This window comes from Manis javanica, chromosome 6 (assembly GCF_040802235.1).
Source record: "Manis javanica isolate MJ-LG chromosome 6, MJ_LKY, whole genome shotgun sequence".
Taxonomy (NCBI): Eukaryota; Metazoa; Chordata; class Mammalia; order Pholidota; family Manidae; genus Manis; species Manis javanica.
Window position 1 is genome coordinate 145664951 of NC_133161.1, and position 20792 is coordinate 145685742.

The following is a 20792-nucleotide window of genomic DNA, read 5'->3' on the forward strand; positions in this document are numbered from 1 at the left end:
TCAAATGGGGCTAAACAGCCACCTGTCTACCTCCCTCCCCCCACCACCCCCGAGAACCCAGGAACCGGGTCCAAGCGTGCACAGACAGGCAGCCAGAGCACCTCCAGGTGCCACCCGTCACTCCTGGCTCATATTCCATTCTCAGGGCCACCGTGGATGTCTTCTCTGGCTCAGGTGTGGGCCCTTAGTTTGGAATGACAGCCTAAGGAGGGCTTTCTAATGGTAATCAACCTTTCCCAGCAGACCTGACTCAACCAGGCCTTTGTCCCCAGTGCCTAGCCGGGAGCCTGGCACACAGCAGGTGCTCAACATGGATTCTGTAACTGAAAGCTGCCCCGACTCAAGCCTTATTCAACACCATGCCAAATTTCTGCAGACTGGTATAAGGAGTAAACCAATTTCTGCGTGGTGAGAAGGCTCTGACGGGAGGGGAGGTGCAGATGAAGGACAGGGTGGAGCACACAGCAAACTATTTATTGTAAATGTTTAAATAATCACAATGCTCCCAGTGCTAAAGAAAACTCGGGCAGAGTGCTGCCGGGTGTCTGGACTTAGGGGGGGCTCCCCAAGAGGCATACCCAGCTCTGCGCTGGGAGGTTGGCTGCCACACAGGGCAGCACGCAAAGGTCTCAGTCTGGATTTTACCCGGAGCACCCCTGCTCCTCTATCCAAAGGGCTAAACTGCGTCTGACAGAGGCAGAAAGCAGTGGCCCCGGGTGACCGGGACAGGGCACACAGGGCCTCCTCGGCCGAGCTCTGCAGGCTTCAGGCACACGCATGGCACATGCCCGTGTGTGGCCACAGGCTCTGAGCTGGTGGGTGGCAGGGAGCCCCAGCTGTCCGGACGGCGCCCCGGGGTCAGGGCTCTCCGGCCTGGGCCCCCTCCGGTCCCTGGGCTGGTGGGGCTGGGGGCCCTGCGGGCTCGGGGCGCGCGCGGCGCTCCGCACCGGGGTGCCGCGGGGGGGCGGGGAGAGCGGCCGCCTGGCCCAGCCCCGCCGATGACAGGAGCCAGGGCGCCGAGGAGGGAGGAGCCGCCGCCGCCGAGCGCCGGGCTGAGGAGCAGAAAGAGCGGGGCGCGGAGTGCGGGCGGCTGGGAGCGCGCTGAGCGGGGGAGAGGCGCTGCCGCACGGCCGGCCGCAGGACCACCTCCCCGGAGAGAGGGGCCTCTTTATGGCATGTGGCTGGTAACTTTCCTCCTGCTCCTGGACTCTTTGCACAAAGGTGAGACCCGCGCGGGCGGCGGCGGCGGCGGCGGGGCCGGGGTGCGCGCGGCTGGCGGCGAGGCTGGGCGCCCGGCGGTCTCCGGGTGCCCGGGGACCGACCTGCGTGCCTGGCCCCGGTGGGGCACCGCGGGGGCGGGGCAGGGTCCCCGGAGAGGGGCCCGGGGAGAGCCCGCCCTGGGCAGCCCTGCCAGCCGCCCGCGCCTGCCTTTTGGGGCGCGCCCGTAGGGGTGGCGGGGAAGGAGCCACCCGGTCCTCTCCCCGCTCCGGGTCGGGCCGCGGCTCTGCCCCCCGATCCCTCCCGCAGCCCCATGCCCGCCGCGGCTTGGTGGCCTGGAACCCCAGGGTGCCCTCCGGGTCGAAGTGTCCGCAGGCCGGGACTGTTCACCCGGGAGCCCGCGCTCACTGGGGGCTCGGACCCCGCGGCTCACTCCTCTTTCCCCGCGCGCCTCCGCCGCCGCGGATCCCGGCACCGCGCCGCATGTCGCTTCTGCCTGCCTTGCCTGGATGCAGGGCAGGGAGGGCGGTGGGGGGGGGGGCCCGAGAGCTGGGGGCCCTCGGATAGCAAGTTTGTTCTCCAAACCCAGAGGTCGCCTTCCCCCAGCCCTTCACCCCCCTGCCCGCGGGCACTGGCTGCGCCGCCTTGGCCACCTCGGGCAGCGCGCCCCGAGGTGCGAGAGGCTCCGCTTCGGCGTCAGGTCAGGGGGATACGGGGACAAGGCTTCGGTTTTGGGGGGTGGGGGGGCCGTGTCGCTTTCCCTGGAGAGAAGGCGTTGCTAGGGGTGGGTCCAGGTGTCCGGCATGTCCAGACCTGCAGCTGGGGCGCTGCGCACCTGGTCCTCGGGGTGGACGGGACTGGAGGTTGGAAGGGGCAGGCATTTGCGACTTGAGTCACCTGGGCACAGAGTCGGGACCAGGCGTTGCTGGTGGCGGGGCTTCCAGGCTATCGCAGAGGACGTGCCCGGGGCGCGCAGATGGCGGGAGCCCTGGCGGCCGAACTCCGCGCCCTAGCGCGGCGGAGCACACAAGCTCGTGGAAGCTCAGCTTTACCTGTTCAGCCCTCTTAACTTTTCTCTTTCGCGCCCTGGGGGCGGCTTCTCCCCCACTTTCCCCTGGCCGTTGCCAGGGCCCAGCTGCTGCTCTTGACCCCTACCAATGGGGGAAGGGCGATCCAGCGGAAGGTTGGCGCTCCGGAAGGGAGGGGTCTAGTTCTTGGGGGCCCAGGCCCCAGGGGTGTGGAGTCTGCAACCTGCAGGAGCGGACTGCAGTATCTCATGGCTTGGGGGGAGCAGGGTGACCCTTAATTTATTCATAAGTGCTGCTGGTCAAAGCCAGACTGAAGGCCAAGATCGTGCTGGGGTTTTACCCAGAGATTGGGGTGCAGGGCGAGGGGTGGCCTCGGAATTGTGGACATAGTAGTTGAGTTTCTCAGACCCACTGGGGTCCACTGGGTGGTCGTGGTTGGCTGACCTCTTGCCCCCCTACCTAGCACCCTGTCATCCCACTTTAGTGGAGCAAGAAACCTGCTTCCCTTTCAACTGCCCCCACTCGACACACACCCCAGCCTCCCTGTGCCCAGGCTCTTTCTGCCTCCCTTTGCCCTGCACGCCGGCTGGGCTCACAGCTTTAATTACATTAATATTAAAAATACATAAGGTGGGGAGCGGCAGCTCTCTCCCTGGCTGGTTCTCTCTCCACCCCCTACTCCTTTTCCATTTTGTCAGGCAAGAAGCAGAGACAGGAGCGGCTGCAGCACTCTTGTCCAGCTTTGTCCTCAAACCCCTCCCCCTCTGGGGCCCCCCACTTTCCGGAGACCTCTTCCAGAGTGCCCAGACTCCAGGAGTGGCTGTCCCTGAGCAAATACCTAAGGGATGCTCCCCTCCCCCTACCAGAAGCCAGGCATTAATAAATGAAGCCCAGGCTATTTGATAGGGAGCAGATATGCGTGGAGGTGGAGAAAGGCCCAGAAGGCCACAGGACAGCCTGAGGGGCAAAACCCTTTCCAACTTGAGAAGGAAGTTGCCACTGGCCTGTAGCTGGGCTGGAGGTGCCAGGTGAGGTGGCACCTCGGCGGCCCTTGGGTCTGCAGAGCCCTGGCGGCCCTGCCATTCAGAGGCTCCAGCATCTGGGTTGGGCGCCAGGGCGACTCGCCAGACAGGCCTTTCTTTTTCTTCGTCCCTTAATTGGGTCTTAGGTGCCAGGCTGGTCCCTGGGGCCTGTTCTGCTTGGGGCGGCGGGTGGCAGTGGCGGGGAGGGCGGGTGGCGGAGGCGGCTGGGGAAAGATGGGATGCGGGGAGAACTGGGAAGAAGGGGCTTGGTGCGTTTTCTCTCTCGGTGCCAGTCACCCCCCACGGCACCAAGGAGAATGTAAATGTGAATGTTGGAGCCTGTTACAGAAAACAATATCCTCTTGCAATGATTTGTACGTCCATCTGTGAAGAGCGGGAGGGGGCAGGGGAGAGGGAGGAGGCAGGATGAGATGGAGCATCCTCTGGATGGAGTTAGGCAGTTACTGAATGTGTTTTAAGCTTCTGTTATTTCCATTCCTCCCAAAATACCTTTTCTTGATGAAAGCTGAGCTCAGACCGATTCCCCAGAACTGAACTGGGAAGGTGTTTTAATAATCGGCTATCGAGTCTCCAATAACTGCCTTATTATTGCCAAAACATATCCAGGTTTGGGCAGCCAGATGAACCCCAGTGAGGCGCTCTCCGTTGTTACATCCAGCATGCCAGCATCTGTGTTGCCTGCATTTGCATTTTTACTGTGTAAAAGAACAAGCTTCCCCGGCACTAAAATTCCTGTTTTCTAAAAGCCAAAATAATGGGTTGCATTGATTTTTTTTTTTTTCATTTCCCACCCAACCTCTCGGATGGGGACTCATGGTTCTTCTCTCTCGAGAAGACCAAATTAAAAGCCTTCGTCAAGCCATCAAGAAAATCTCTAACACTCTGCTCAGTGTCTAATTAAAGGAGGGGTGGGGGAGCACTGGGCACTGTGTTTTTTAAATCTTAAAATGCCAAACTCAACTTTGGGGAAGCAGGTGAAAGCTCGGCGAGCGTCCGGGTGGAGAGGCGGGCAGAGAGGCTGGAATAACCTGGGGGAGAATGGAATTGCCGTCGTGCCCACCAAGCCTCTCAGATGCTTCTTATTGCTGGGCATTAGAGTCAGCTGCCTTTAGTATATTTCTGCAGCAGAACGGGGAGCTCAATTAGGAACAAAAAGCAAGCAAGCAGTTGACCCAAAGGCAGCACTTAGGTTGGGTAGATCCCAGGAGACAGGCTGGAGAGGCTTATTTTTCTTAGATGAAGGAACAGGAAAGAAGTGGGCAAGCCAATGGGGGCTTTGGCCCAGCGATGCTTTGCTAAGGAGCAAGCCCCCAAGAGGCAGGCTGGGAGCCCCCAGGTGCAGCAAGGATGTCTGCCCAGAGCACCTCATGGGCTGTAGCCTTTGATGGAGTGGTACAGACTTTAAGTGCCCCGCTTAGCTTGTTTGCGTCTCCGGGAAGTCCATCCTTGTCACTTGCTTGGTCCCTTGCTCTGCTTGGTGAAGGATAATTTTATCTGTGGATGAACTGAAGGGAGGGTGAATGTTCAGCACTTTTTTTCAGGGGTACAGCTACCAGGCTGGGAGATTGTTTCCTCCCACATGAGCTTGGAGGACGTGTTTCTTAGGAACATTTGAAGCAGTCAAGAGGAAGAGAGCCCCCAGCCTGCTGAGTGCTTTCACAGCCCCAACCCAGTATATTCTAGCAGGCACCCAAGTGCCTGAATGGGGTGAGCCACAGGCAGCCCAAATGGCAGGGTGCCAGGAACCTGAGGCCAGGACCTAGATTTGCATATAATTTGCATGCACATTTGCATGCTTACCTAGCCAGGCCAGGGGCCTGCCCTCTCTGTGTGAGTTGCCTCTAGATCTCAGCCTCAGTAGTGGTCAGGCCGTTGTCTTTTCCTTGCAGAGGTGGGGGTGCGGCAGGAGTGGGGAGAAGGACAGTGTTTGGTGGCGCTGCTCTCTCGCCTCTGGGTCTCAGCCTGCAGGGCCAAGCCCTGAGTTCTGCATCTGACAAGGCAGCCTGGAGGTCACCACTGGGGGGACGGGTGACAGTGGGCCCAGAGACCCTGAGGCAGCCCCCACTGGGAGTGTCGGTTGTCTCTTGTGCTGCAAGAGGAGGAAGAGGGTGAAGACAGGGGTACACTGGCCATGGGAATCCAGGGCCGACATTAGCCTTCTGGTAGGTATACCCCCAGATGGACAAAGGGGGATGCTTAGGACTACGGTCAGCAGGTGGAGAGGAGGTCATTGAAGGCAAGTGAGGCAAATGCTCTTTCACCCTCCTGTTTTGTCAGCATCCAGCCTGGAGGGATGTGGCCTCTAAGGGGTGTGGGGGTGAGCCCCTGGCTTCTGTTCTGTTGTGTTAAGGCTGCCCGGGTCATGTGCGGGGGTTCTGGGGCCGGGAATGGGAAGGCAGGCGCCGCAAACAGTTCAGGCAGCTGGAGTGCTCCTTGCTGGGGAGCCAGCTGGGGTGCCTGCAGTGGGAATGTGGCTTCCGGAACGGTTTTGTCTGCATTTCCGGGGCTCCGAGCAAATCCTGCCCCGGCAGGTGCAGCCCCAAGGCCTCCCAGAGTGTTTTTTGGCCCATTAAATGATCTGGGAGGGCCGTGGTCCACCGGGAACCCATCAAGGTTTCCAAAGGGTGTGGTGTGGAGCCTCAGGAAGTGGCTGAAGGTGGAGAAGGGGAGAGTCAGCACGCAGAGGTTCAAACCCTCCCCTCTTCGTTTCTGTCAAGCATTTTCTATATTGGAGTTGTGAAGAGAAAAAAATTGCAACTCGCTGGTGTGGTGGAAATTTGTAGTCAAGGCAAACCCTTCATTCACATGCTGGCTCTGCACTTACTGGGTATGTGACTTTGGGCCTGTCTGAGCCTCACTTTTTCCAGCTATTAAATGGGATTAGAGGAGATAATGCATATGAATTAGCCAGAACATACTTGACGCTCAGTAATTGTTAGGTGCCTTCCTTTTTTCTGTACTGCTCCTGCCTTCTTCCCTCACCCCAAAATCCATCACCAGGTCTTGCCCTGAGCAGTTGTACTAAAGGCTCAGACTTTGTACCAGTGAGACAAGCTGAGTGGTGACCAGGGCAGAGGACCTCCCTGCTTCCTTCTGGGTGGCCTGCAGGACTCGTCCTCAGCAAGATAGCTGAGGCCATGCAGGTGCCTGGGGGTCCCCTGGGCAGCCTGGCACATTCCTTTTTCCCAGCCACAGCGAGGGACAGTTGTGGAAGAGGCGAGGGCAAAGGCTGGCTCCAGACTTGGATTTGAGGGTGAGGCAAAGGCCAGTCTCACACCTGCCAACGGAAGGCTGGGATTGGTTATTAAGTCTCTCCATGGTAGGACAGAGTAAGAACTCCTGGATTTGCTGCCGTAAAGCCTGTGTGAATGGGCCACATGCGATGAGCCCACATACATTGTATTTGGATGATTTCTGTGTCTTTCCCTGCTGGGGTGAGCCTGGCTGTTTTTCAGGTAGTTTTCTATGTAGAAAACACCCTTGAGAGACCTTTGGGGGAGGGGCGGTGTCCTGGGTCCCCTCCTCCCTCCATGACCCAGTCAGCTTACGGGGGAAGCAGCATATGGCCCAGAGGTCAAGTGCTGCCCTCGGCAGGTTGGAGCCGGTGGGTCCCGAGTGTGGGGGAGGCTGTGGGCACCGCAGCCTGTGTACCACGGCTGACAGATGTTTGTCCAGCTCCGCTTCAACATGAACGGCATTAGCCTTGGGTCCTACCCCTGCCGTCCAGCTGCTTCCCTTATGCATTCAGCCGCCCCCACCCCACCTCCGTGTTCTTGCTCTACATGACGCTTGCATTGACAGTTTCCAAGGTCACCATCTTCATTAGGAACAGTTATTCAAATGCTAGTTGCTTATCCATTAAAGTGTGTGTGTGTGTGTTGGAGAGAACAAAGCTCGGCCTAAGTTAGGCAAGATACCTAAAAGCTAATGTGTCTCTGTTTCCTAATCTCTAAAATGGGCAAAGTAACCCTGTGCTGACTGTCCCACAGGGCAGTGGTTACTGCCTGTGTGCCGGAAGGGTGAGGGGCCTACCACTGTGTATCATGTGACATTTTGTATACTGTCCAGGGCAACATATGAAAAGCTATGTACAAACCACAGCAGACCAGTTTCCATCTCACGAATGCTCTGCCACAGCATGAGGTGCCATCACCGTCATTGTATCATACACGAGCAATGAAGGTCTCACAGCTGGGTGTGGCTGTCACCCCCTCTCTGCGCCCTTCTGATACGGGGAGTTTTCCTAGCCTTTGCTTTCCATTGACATGAGGAACAGCTGCTGGGGTGCAGCGCGGCCGGCAGTGGTGTTCTTAGAGCCCATGTGGCAGATTCCCCAGAGGGAAGAGCCCGCCTCTGCTCCCTCCCCAGGCCCTTAGAGGCGACTTTGTTCCCTGGCCCTTTGGACACACTTCCCACAGCGTGGTTCTCCCTGCAGGAAAACTACAGTCTTTCGTGGGGAGAGCAGTAGGCACAGGGCCCTACCCCGTGCGACCTCATTTGAGGGGACAGCAATTACTGGAATCTAGGCCCTGAGGATCCCGTGGCTTCAGTACCATGGACACCCGGCTTCTGGGGGTCCCAGAGCCGTGGGGTCCAAGGAGGGTGTGGGGGACCTGCTCTAGGCGTGAGAAGGAGGTCAGGTGGCTGCCACGGGGAAAGCCTTTCTGGTTGGCAGGCACCTTTAGGGCCTGGAATCCACTCCCAGCCGGTGCCGAGGCGGCAGCTTGCGGCCATTCTTCCTCTTCTTGCTCCAGCACTTCCTGCCTCAGGAGGCTCCTTCCCTGGAAGGTGCCTGTGCTGCTCACATGCCTCTGACGGCCACAGAGCTCATCCTTGGAGTCGGCCAACCCTGTCTTGGTCTCCCTCCTCGTGGTGACGGATTGTGGTCCCACATTCAAGGCCACCCGGGTCCAGCCCTCTTCCGCGTAGCAGCCCGTCCCTTGTGGACAGGTATCCTGCCCAGTGAGGTCTCTCCTCTGGGCATCCAGCATCGTCGGTTCCTCTGATTCTGCTTGTGTGATGTCATGCCATCTCTCCCAGATGCACTGCCTTTCCCTGCGGACGGCCTCTGCAGGGGGAGCGGCCAACACTGACAGAGCGGCGGGGACAGGGGTCCAGTCCCAGCCATAACACCAGCTAGCTGTGTCCCTGGGGTGAACTGCTCCACCTCTCTGGGCCTCCCTCTCCCCGTCTGTAAATGGAGGAGAATGGACAAAATAATCTCTTAAGTCCCTCAAGAGTTAACAACCTAAAGCTAAGAATCTCTGGGGACAACTGTGCTGTCTGAGCCGACTCCCTGGAAAAACCTTCCTGGCCGTAAAGGGCCCTCCACTGACAGGCCCTGTCTAGAAGGTGCTGGAAGATTAAAGAGTCTGTTTGTCAGCTGTTGCTCACAACTTCTCCTGGAGCCTCACCCTGGTGAGGGGCCTTGTAGGTTGAAGGATGACTGAGCTTCACCAGATCTCCTAGGTTTCTGGTTCCTGGTTACAGGAACTATGTTTGTGCTAAGAATCTTAAAAAAAAAAAAGAAAGAAAGAAAGAAACCATGTTTCTGATGGACAGAGGCAGAGCACCTGGGCACTGGAGCAATGCTTCACGTTGGGGTAGGACCACCTCCCTAGGCACATTTGGAAATTGGGGGGACACATTTTGACCTGAGGAGGGAGCTGCTGGCATTTGGCTGTGGGGGCGTGCAGATACTCTCGGGAGGAAACATTTGATGCTTGGGACCGTCCCAAACAATTCAGAATTGCATACCCCAAATTGCAGTCCTTTGTCAGAAAACCCCCTCATGTATGTTCACTCGGAGACAGTGGATGCTACAGTGCCCACTGAGAAGCGCAGCCCTGAGTCACCGAGGCCCGGGTTTGAATGCAACTCTGCCACCATTAGCTGGGCAGCCCTAGGACACTGCATGACCTGAGATCCTGTGTTTTTATTTGTAAAATGGGGTCTTGTGCGGGAGCTACCTTTGAGGGTTGTTGCAAGGATTGAATGAACTGTGATGCATGAAAAGGGCTGCTCATGGTACCTGGCCCAAAACAAATGCTGAAAAGACGTAATGGCCACGATAATGGGGAAGACAGTGATAAAGCAGGTGTGCCGGGTTTGCAGGGAGGCCATGGACAGAAGGCATGGGACTCGGTCCCCACTGCTCTTCCTTGTCCCAGGGAAAGTACCAACTCTGACTGCCTGCAGATGGGCTGATGCTGTCTGCGGACTTGTTCTTCTCTGTCCCAGGGTTTAGACTCTGTCTCCAAGCGCAATAAGGGGGTTTCCTGATATGGGAACCAGGCTCCATCTCCCTGGTGCTGACCTGGGTTTTGGGTGGACGTGGTGGGTTGAGCTGAGGCCCCGCTGGGTGATCCTCTCTGGATCCACTCGTTCCCGTTGTGGGGTGAGAACAATCACAGGGAAGGCGAATACTAGGTCTTGAATGAAAACCTTCATGTGGATGCAGTGGCACAATCCACCTTACAAATTAATCTAGGAAACCCCCTCAGGCCACATCTGCAGAAGTGTGTGAGGCCTGGGGGGCAACAGCGCTGTGGCTATTGCTCTGCTTTTATTGATCATGTCACTATTGTTTTCTTAACTCGATCACCAAATTAAGTTAGTGAACGTGGTGCTCCAGTCCTGTTAGCCAAGCGCATGACAACTGCCTATTGTTGGAAAAGCTGCTACTGAAGTCTGGTCTGGCAAATCTACTTTTTTTCTAAGAGGTGTTACTCAGAGTGTAGACAGAGGACCACCTGCATCAGAAATAGTTTCCTGGCCCTGTGATAGATTGGGTGAATCTGTTATCTAGGGATCTACAGTTTTAACACTCTTTCTAGGTGATTCTTAGACACAGTCATATTTGAGAACTGTCTTAAGTTGTTGTTCTTAGACAAAGTAATGTTCGAGAACCATCTTCAGTTGTTATTATAGATGAGAGGTAAATAATTATTATGGGTTATTTATTCCACAAATACTTATTGCTTGCCTGCTTTTATGGTAATACTTGTAACAGCAGCAATAAATCCTGAGGTGCTAGCAGGCCCTACGTACACCAGGAACTGTCATCTATATTAATGCATCTAGCCTAACAGCCCTTAATATAGACATGGTCACCCCCACTTTGTAGATGGAGGAAACTGAGGCCCAGAGAGGCTGGGTATCTTGCTGAGGCTACAGTCTGTCCGTCGCAGAGCAGGGATCGACACCTGAGGAGCCTGGCACCGGAGTCCGGGTGACCTAAGAGTGCTAGGTCCAGGCATCTCACAACCCAGAGGGCCCGCTGCTTTTGCCCCCTGCTCCCCTGGAGACTCACTGCTTCCTGGCATCCACACGTGCCGTGCCCAGGCAGGGATCCCCCTCGCAGGCTCTGCCCTCCCCTGGGCATGTTGCAGCGGGTGGATACTCCTGGATGAAAAGTCCCGTGAATGAGACGAGTAAATACTGTAAATGAAGAGAACCAAATGACAAATGACTCATAACTCCCTGTGGAGGTGGCGAGGTGTTAATATTTCAGTACCCTTGGGCTGTCATTTTTGGTGACTGGAGATGATGATATGGGCATAATTCAGGGTGCACCCAGGAGGGAGCCTCAGTTGGCCATTCCAACCCAGGCAGGTGGGGTGGGGGGCTCACGGGCGTCAAATACACGGGTGTCAAGTTTCCTTCAGACTAATCCTGCTGACCAGCTGGTGGAAGGCGAGCGAGCGAGTTGATGTGATGGATGTTTAGGTTTCAGCAGTGACCCTGGGGGCAGCCCAAATGCCGGGGGTGGGGGGCGATTTCTGGTTTAAAAATATTGCAATGCTATTTCTACACTTCTAATCTCCTAGCGATTTGGAGCCTGTTTTATGAAACACGGCATTGGGGTGGTGCTCAATGTTAACCGGCAGAGAAGATTAAATGGGTTTAAGTCTGGGCGTCTGTCACATCACAACCGAGCCCATAACTTCCATTTTCTATTAAAAATCCATTTCCCCCTTTGACCAGAAGAAGCTTTGCTGTTGATCTGAATGTCTCTCCGCTGATTGTTTCCCCCTCCTCTTGTTCTCTCTGTAAATACGCCTGCTTCTCTCTGCAAAGGGGAGAAAGAGCTGGGGGAATGGCTGGGGTTTAAGGGGTAAGTAGGCATTTCTGTATGAAGACTTGCTTTCCAAATTAGGGCTGGGTTCCAGAGAAGAAGTGAGGGAGAAACCTCTAAGCTTCGAATTCTTCAGCATCATGTCGGAAAAACTCGGGCTTGGGAGTCAGACAGCCCTTCACTGAGCCAGCTTCCTCTCCTCCCAGCTCTTCAATCTTGGGGAATTTCCTTCTCCCCATGAGTCTCTTTTTCTTCACCTGTAAAATGAGGCTGACAGGATCCACTCATACCTTGTGTGAAGGCCAGATGAGGAAATGCCTTGAAGCATGCAAGCCCAGTGCCTGGCACACAGTAGGTGCTCAAGCATTGTTCAGCCCCTATCTTTCGAGAACTCTGACCTGGTAGCCATGCCAGTCAGCGCCCAGGGAAACAGATATATGGTGAAAATGGAGTAGGACATAGGGCTGCAGAAGCTTGAATCATCTACGGCCCCTGTTGGGGGATTTTGCTACCCCCCTTGCCATGCCCATCGTCCCAGTTGCCTCCACCACTCAGGGCCAAACATGTCAACCCAGCTGTTTTTGCCTCTTCTCTCCCAGCCCTTCCAAGTGCTCCTGCCTGGAAGGTTTTCGCAGGGTCCCCCAAACAGGCCACACCCCTTCCTGCCACTGAGCCATCGTTCAGGCTGTCCCCTCTCTGGGGTGCCTCATTCCCATCTTCCTTCAAGGCTCAGCTCAAGCCTCCCATTTCCTAAAGCTTTTTCTCTGGCTGCTGAATAGCTTTACCCTCCCTCTCTGGGTGGCTGTCACCGAATCAGTACCTTCAGCTTTGCCTAGTACAAGCCCTGGGCTGTGGGTAACCCTTTCCTGCTCCCTATCTCCTGTGTAAGCTCCTGGAATGGGGGCCATTCTCCCTGGCCTTCCACAATACTTGCAGTCCTGCCGGGCACATGGCTGGAGCTCAGTAAATGTCTCCCAGGGAAGCAGAAGCCTTCCCTGGTCCCCCGCTCAGAAAGAGTCAGCTGAGAGGCCGTAGGAGTAGGGGGAGAAGGGTTGGAGTACTGCACAAACTTACAGCACAGTAACCTTAGCATCTCTGCACCACTCAGGCCTCCCTGGGACACGAGGCACAATCCTAGCCCTTATGTTGGCACACGCCCATTGTGGGGCACCAAGTACTTACATGTTCCGTTTTAACTGCTAGGCAGCCCTGGGAGGCAGAGAAGACGGTGCAATCCACCCCCTTCTGTAAATGAGGAAGGTGAGGCTCAGAAAGGCAAGTGGCTTGTCTGAAGTCACTCAGCAGGTCAGGCATGAACCCAAAGATGGCGCTGTCCCAGGATTCCGTCTCTTGTGCCAGGTTTTCTTGCTCCTCTTAGAGCTTGCTGAGACTTTGCTCTGAAGATTCAAACAGGAGTCTGAGAAGGAGGGCAAGTCCCCACCATAGAGGCAGTGCAGACTCCCCGAGGTCAGAGCGAGGCCCTCAGGCCCTTGCCACGGCCCCTTCTGTGGCCGGGTGACTGGCACACCCATCACTGCTGCAGCCACTCGCTGGTGCCCTTAGGCCAGCCATCATCTTGGGACATGGCAGTTTCCCCTTTCCGGTTTTGCTCACCCCTTTCTCTTGGCAGGTGGGGTGAGGTTAAATTAATGTTTAAGGGCTTCTGCATTCTGGGCTGACAGGTGCCTTGTGATGGTAAAGTATGAGTCCAACATAAGTGCAAAATGCTATTGTTTTACACCTGAGGGTGATGTTTCATAATGGCAATGCCCTGTCAGAGCCGTACACGGAAATGAATGGTTTGTCTAATCCTCCCAGCTTCCCCATCCTCAGAAGACAGCGGCTTACGTCCTGGGCTGGGAGAAATATGAGGCTACTCACCTTTTGATATAAATCTGTTGTTTCATCAGCCCTGACAGGTGGCTGGACAATCCCAGTCAATTCATCAATTAGATCTACTCATATGTAGTTGCTGAGAACCCCACGTCCTCGGCTCTGGCAGGATCTGAGGCCCAGAGTGCGGAAGGCCGCCGTCACTGTGGCTGACACTCCTGGTGGGAGCTGACGGAGGCCTGGGGAAGGGGCTGGCTCAGCAGGCAGGCAGGGAGAGTGGAAAGGATTTCTGGCCAGGAGAGAAGGAGACTAGGAATGTGTTTTTAGGGTGGAGAAAGGATGGGGAGGGGTACCCAGCCTGGAAAACCAGATCTTGTGGTTTGGTTTGTCTTCACTGTGGTTCATACAGTAAATGAATTCCATCCCTAGGTCCTGAAGTAAGGCACAGTTAGGGGCGGGCCCCAGCTCTGACACTTACACTGGGTAAGTTAGCTAACTTGTCTGAATTTCCTTATTTGTAAAACTGAAGCAATGATAACATCCCCCAGTGAGCCATGAAGATTAAGTGCAATAATATCTATTGGGCCTAACCAGGTAGTTACCGGTGAAAGGTGTGGTGGGTATTGTTAATTGCTGGTGGTATTCCTGAGGTTAATTGCCGAGGGCTACATCATACTTATCCTTAAATATTTTCTTTCCCTGTCCCTTGAATCAGACAATTCCTGAATTCTCCTTCAAGAATCTTTCTCAGCTACCTAAATCCATTTGTCAGGCACAAACATCTTTCTGTTTCCTGATAGATTTTGGCTCCCCAAATCCATAAAGCTGCCACAGTGAGGGTGTCTGATTAAGTAGGTTGTCTCAGAAGCACCTAGAACCCCTGGCTTGCACAGGCTAAGTGTTGTCTGAAATGTCAGGTCCAGTGGGGAACCCTCCCTGGGGGAGGGTGTGTGTGGGTATATTCACCCTGTCCTTGGCCAGCTGAATATGGACATTGATGACCAGGTGGTGTTTGCGGACGGTGCAAGCCCTCTCTTTATTATTGTCGTGGTTACAATGGTCTGGTGGTTTAGAAATAAGCCTCTGGGCTCAGATTGCCTGAGACTGCGTCCCAGGAGCGCGTGCTGGTATGAGTTCTTCGGTAGGTTGCCCTGATCTCTCAGTGCCTGCCTTTGCTCATCTGTGACCCAGGGTAATAGTTGTACCTACCTCATAGTGTTGCGGGAAGGATTAAAAGAGGTCATAAAAGTAAAGTGCTTACAACAATGCCTGGTATTTGTTGACTGGATCTCAATAGGGAAGTCATTCAGAAGGTGAGCAGGTGTGTGGACAGCAAGCCTCGTAAGTGGGGATCCTAAGAGAAGCTGCCCTAAGCCTCCATTTCCTTACTTGTGGCATGCTGTGATTTCATGATCTTGGAGATCACTCTAGCCACCGCGAGCTGGGCATGCCTCTGAGCCTCGGAGGGTCCCCCGATGGGCCAGTTTCCTGTTCCACAGAGCAGACACTGACCCTGGGACTGTCATGAGGCGGGGGCAGGGAGAAGAGGGCAGGAAGGCAATGCTTCTCCCTCCCCAAGAGCCTGTCCGCCACAAAGGGCGCAGTGTCTGGTGGGGACAGCAGGTGCATCTGCTGCCGAGAGGGTGCCACTGACACCACAGCAAGTTGCTCGTGAATGTGTTTCCAGCACCGCCACTAATGGCTTCATCACGGCTTTTTATGAGATGATGTGAATTGCTCTGACCAATGAGGCTTAATGGCCTCCCTCAACGACCTGCCTGGTATATTCTCCCTGGAGGCTCAGCTCAGAGTTAAGCCAGGAATATGAATATGGTCCAGATGTAGGCCCTCCCCCTTTCCATAAAGTTGTAGAAATTGAGGTCAAGTTGGGTCCCCAGCAACGTTCTTTTCAACAAGGGGCGGAGTGGCTTGCTTGCTCCTTGATGAGAGGGAGTGGCTTCCAGCCGGAGACCTGGGACTAGGCCCTCTTCTTCTGGGCTTGCCTGCATGTGTTGAGAGGTGGCCCCTGTTTAGGGGGCAGGCTCCTTAGTAGGGACAGAGGGAGGCCCTGATTCTGCCACCATTCCCGTCAGGGCAGGACAGACTGAGACCCTGTGCCGGGATGCGTGTTGCAGACAGCTGTCCTCCTTGTCTGGTGGCCCTGCTGATGTCAGGCAGCTCTGGTTGTCAGCACATACTCCCAAGGGACTGAGTATTGCAGTGGCAGCTGTCAGGGATGCACAGGGTCTTTGGGCCTTGTCCCTCCTCCCCACCTTTCACACGGGATCAGAGAAGGGAAGGGAACTCCACAGTCAGTCAGCATCTTGGCCAGGTTTACAATCTGTGTGAGTCTCTGGCTTCCCGAGTCGATCTTATTCACTCACAGTCCCCCTTGACCTTGTTCAGCCCCCTGGGGCTGTACATTTTCCAGTCCACCTCCGCAGGTGGAAGACGGTGTTCAGGCCCTCGTGCTGTCTTCTATCTTCCAGGCGAGCATCTCCGTTCCTCTCAGAACTTGGTCTTGAGAGCCATTCACCTGCTGTGAAAATGAGCCAAGGTCCTCTGGGAGCAGTGGGTTCGGTTTTCAGATCTGCAGCTTATTAGCTGTGTGGTCTCCGGCAAATCACGTGACGATTCTCAGCCTAGAAAAAGGGAATGATAGAAACGATACGCGGTTGTACGGATGAGTTGAGTTTGGGTGCAAACCTGCTTGTGTACAGGAAGGAGGTGCTCAAATGTTTGTTACCTAAGCAATCTGTGTTTCTCCAAAGGTGTGAATGCCAGTAGTGGATTCGTGGCCTCAGACCCTCCAGCATAGCAAGGGGGTGGCCACCTGTCTGTGGCCTTGGCTTGGCGTGGAGAATGAGGTGTTCTTGCCATTCCGATGCTGGGCTGGACGCCCCTGTAGGGCAGGAACTGCCTCTTCTTCCCCTGTGCCAGTGCGGGGGGGTATAGGCAGTGCCCAGCAAGTGTTCGTAGAATGGCTGATGCTTGCAGCTTGCATGAACGAGCGCCAGCGCTGCCTGCTCCATGGCTAACCAGCCTCTCCCCTCCTGCCCTGCAGCCCGCCCTGAGGATGTCGGCACCAGCCTCTACTTTGTAAATGACTCCTTGCAGCAGGTGACCTTTTCCAGCTCCGTGGGGGTGGTGGTGCCCTGCCCGGCCGCGGGCTCCCCCAGCGCGGCCCTTCGATGGTACCTGGCCACGGGGGACGACATCTACGACGTGCCGCACATCCGGCACGTCCACGCCAACGGGACGCTGCAGCTCTACCCCTTCTCCCCCTCCGCCTTCAATAGCTTTATCCACGACAATGACTATTTCTGCACCGCGGAGAACGCAGCCGGCAAGATCCGGAGCCCCGACATCCGCGTCAAAGCAGGTAAGGGACCAGACACAGCTCCCCTCCTGTCTGAAGGCAGAAATGGGGAGCGGGCAGCTCCCATTGTTCTGAGGAAATGCACGTAACTTGGAGGAAGTAGTCCCGAGGAAGGCTTCTCCTGCTTTGGAGCTGGGGTGCTGCCTCTCCCTGGGTGTCCTTAGGCAGAGCACCCACCTTTCTCAGCCTTAAGTCCCTCCCCTGCTCCTCAGTACACATGGCGGCTAAAATGGGATGGCGCTTGTTTAAATTAAGTGAAATGCTCAAGTCAGTGCTGGAGTCTTGGAAAACATCCAGTGGTTTCCTTCTTTAAGAAACCCTTTTACTGAAAGAGAATTGTACATATTATAAATAGAAGTTTGATGAATTTTCACAAAGTTTGACTAACATCCAGATCAAGAGATACAATGCCTGTGCCTCAGAATTCCCGTCATGCTTTTCTCTGTCACTACTCCCCTGGGGGAGACCACTGTTCTGACTTCTAACAATACAGATGTTTGCTGACTTCTGCACTTAATATAAACCGAGGCCTGGGTGTGTATTCTCTTGAGTCTTTTGATCACGTTGTGTTTGTGGGATTCACACCTAGTGTGCACACTTATTGCACACTCATTACTGTGCAATCCCTTGTTCAGTACCCTGCACTTGCCCATTCCATTTTGATGGAATGTTTGAGTATATTTCATGTGGACAGACATTTAGGTGAAATTCAGGCTGGAAGAATTAGCAGTGAAGGAGTTTGGTCTCTGCAGGAGTATGGAGTCGAGGCAGTGAGGGTTTCACAGCTGGTCTCTTCAGAGAAAATAGAAATTTCTCTGGGTTAGGTCAGGAGTGAGGGAAAGGCTTGGATCAGCTGCTCTTACCCAGGATGTCATGATACGCTGGTGTGTCCTAAGCAGCTGTGAGGTGCGCCCCAGGTAGCAGTTAAAGCACCGAAGTTTGGAGTGCGACTTTCTTAGGCGAGCTCTTTGGATGGAGAGGAAGGTAGTGCTCCAGCCACGATGGCCACGCACCTGGGAGCACCATCCTTTCTGGCGATTGTGTTGGGCAGGGCAGAGTGGGTCCCAGGGAAGGCCCCCCCAACCTGCATGCCTCGTGACTGGTTCTGCAGGATCTCTGACTTCTTCAGACCTACAGGGTTCCCAGTAGCTTGGAAACGGGGTGTGCATAGGGGTGAGGTGGGTGACAGCTCTAAGTTAAAGAGCTGGTCTTCATCCCATGGCTTGTTTGGGGGTAGAGTATGAGCTCTTAGCACCGAGGGCCCTGCTCAGGGTGCCTCCCCAGGGCTCCCCATGGAACTGCTGGCCAGGAGGAGGTTCCCCTAATGCAACACCAGGTGCTCGGCTGAGAGTCCTGAGGCCAGGATTTGGAGCCCCTTACCGGCCTCCCCTCCTAGAGCATTGGGCTAAGAGGAAGTTGACATCATATTTCCTGTTACATGCCTGTCTTTGGGTCAGGATACCATTTTCACAATAATCCTCTGAGGTGTTTCTTACAAATGAGGGGACTAAGATAAAGACAGGTGAAGTCACTTGCCTCAGGTCCCATAGTTAATCACAAAGTTGTAGCCATCATGACAAGTGACATTGTTGTGTGCTTTCCATGTGCCAGGACTTCTACGTGCTGCCATTATTGCCACTGTTAATATTATTATTTCCTTTTACAAATGAGGAAACTGAGGCTGCAGAAGGCTAACAAGCATTTGTCCAGGGTCACATAGCTACTCACAGGAGGAGGCAGGGGCTGCTTGTTTGATGCTACTAACTGCTGGCGTCTGCTGGCTCCCTAGAACTCTCCTGGGTGCTGTGCACCCAAAGCCCCACCCTTCCACTCCACCACCCTGTGTCTTCCCAGGGCTGGCTCCCCTTAACCTCCTCTGTACCCTCCCCACGTCCACCCACAGGCAGTGCCATGCCCAGCCCCATGAAAGGGCACACTGTGGCCTCAGAGAGCGGGCCAGGCTTCTCTCCTGGACCTCAACTGTGTCTGCTCCCCATCACAACACGGGAGACTAGAGAGAATAAAGGCCTGGGGAGGGCTGGGCACGGCTGGCCTGACTGGAAACACAACCAATTAAGAGGCTCTTGATGAAGCCAGAGGGGCTGCAGGTGCAGCCAGAGGCAACCCTGAGTGTCGCCCTGGCAACCGTGGCAGAGAGAGCAGGAGGGCACGCTGCCCAGGTGCCTGCTGAGGGACAAGGTCGCTAGGCAGTGGGGCTCGGGATGTGCCAGCTCTGCTTGGCAGAGAATGGGTAGAAGGATGGAGTGAGGCCTGGGAGAGGCCGAGCAGAGAAGGACAAGGGAGAGGCAGAGGCCAGCCGACCGTGGGACCCGACACAGAGAGCAACTGCCCGTAACAGTGACAGCACCCTGAAGCCAACCGACCCAGGGATGGAGACGGGGCCTCCACTGGCGCTGCGGGGGAGGGATAGCTCAGGGGGCAGGGGCGAGGTGGGGGTCAGGCTGTAGACCGTGGCCACAGGCGGAAGAAAGCAGCAGGGATGCCTTGTTTTAGAGAATGCTGGGGACTGGCCATGTCTCTGGGGTTCTGCATTGTCAGAGATATCACAGTTTCAAATATTTCTCATTGTCCTTATAAACAAACCACCAAGCCCTTCCAGAAAGTTCAATATATAAACTACATTTTTCCAGGCTGTCTTTCATGTTGAAGTGGTACCAAAATCTGTTGTTAGCTCATGTGTCACGGTTTTTATCTTGGCAATTACAATCACAACCATCCACACCATTGCCACTCTTAGCCCAGTAATAGGAGATCAGGTGCGGTTTCCTTAGAGGAATTCTGGCGTATTTTGTTGTTAGCTACATATCCCCTTGTTGCCTGTGATCTCAATACAGGGCTGCCCGCAAGGCCCTGACAATCTAACAGAGTTTGTTAATACTCACCAAAGTTGGAGAGGTTAGAAGGGGGATTTCTGATCTTGCAGAAGAACAGCAGGCTGCCCAGGGAGCAGGGGGGAAGTTGCTGGAAAAGGAGCCACTCAGGAAGGAACAAAATCATGGCAGGAACTGCTGGGCTGGCTAGGTGGGAGGTGGGGGGAGACGGGAGGGGAGCGAGGCCTGTGGGTACCAAGGGAATGGAGCCAGCTCTCTGTTTCCCACCATGTCCCAGCCCAGCCTTGTGATACTCTCCTCTCCCCACGGCAGTTTTCAGGGAACCCTACACCGTCCGGGTGGAGGATCAAAGGTCAATGCGTGGAAACGTGGCCGTCTTCAAGTGCCTCATCCCCTCTTCAGTGCAGGAATATGTTAGCGTTGTGTCCTGGGAGAAGGACACAGTCTCCATCATCCCAGGTAAGAAGGAACTGTGGGGCCACCGCCGGCGGGGGTGCTGGGGGAGGGAGAGAGAAAGTGGACGCGCTGACTCGTTTTGTGGAGCTAACGAGGTCTTGAGGTTGGTTCTGGTGAGCGGTCGGTTATCGTCTGGTGATGCTTTGACAAAACGTGTCTTTGGTCTTGGCTTGGGACAGCTCTGTGGGGCGGTAAAAACCCATGTGCTGGTGGCCCCTCCTGGGCATGGGAAGGTCCCATCAGACACAGGGCGGCTCCTGCTCCCCCAAAGGAGGGGGGTCCCCGTTATTCCTGACCTCTGGGTCTTTGTTTGCCGTGGTCCTTAGGGATGGGAGGCAAGGCTGGAAGCTCCCTGAGTGTGGAAGGTTGTCAGGGGAGGAGGGAGAGGGGCTGGTCGCGGCCCGTGTTCCTGTACTGAGTGACTGGGGCAAGGAGACCGGATTCTCGAGGACCAGGCTCGAGCAGGCGTGCGTGCCGGACTTCTTTCTCGCGTTGGCTAAAGGCACCGTCGGAATTCTAGCTGCCCTCCCTACTTGCCTGGAGTGGGAGAAGAGGCTCAGGTCCGCTGCAGGCTCACCTTGCTAGAGCTGCCATGACTGTGAGTCCTTTATTACTGGTTCCTTTTCCCTAAGCAGGGTTGTACCTCCAACAGGGAAGCAGGCCTAGAAACCCCAAGACAGGCCTTCCCGGCCTCAGGACCTCCAGGCGCCCAGTGACAAGGCCGTGGTCCTTCCCCTGCTCTAGCACCTCCCTTCATCCTGGCTCATGGCAGGGGCTCTGCTGCTTCCCGCCCCCTACCAGGGACCTCGGGTTTCCCTCCTCTGAAGCGGGGGAATTTGACCAGGGCCCTCTGAGCGCACCTCCAAGCACTGATGGGCTGTCGCTGGTGGCATGAAGTAATTCTAG

At 55.5% G+C, this 20792-nt stretch overlaps 1 protein-coding gene across 3 annotated transcripts in view; it reads left to right on the top strand.

Moving 5' to 3' along the window:
- The first annotated feature begins 1045 nt into the window (after positions 1–1045).
- The window catches only part of DSCAML1 (DS cell adhesion molecule like 1), a 321095-nt gene continuing 301348 nt past the window's right edge, over positions 1046–20792 (top strand). For 2 of the 3 annotated variants that reach the window (XM_036992688.2, XM_036992689.2), the window contains exons 1-3: positions 1061–1221; positions 16264–16581; positions 19743–19889. In XM_036992688.2, the coding sequence (XP_036848583.2) occupies positions 1176–1221; positions 16264–16581; positions 19743–19889 (511 nt within the window). In that variant the 5' untranslated portion in view covers positions 1061–1175. Of the gene's footprint in view, positions 1222–16263; positions 16582–19742; positions 19890–20792 lie in introns of all 3 variants that reach the window. The other variant, XM_036992686.2, reaches the window with a different exon arrangement.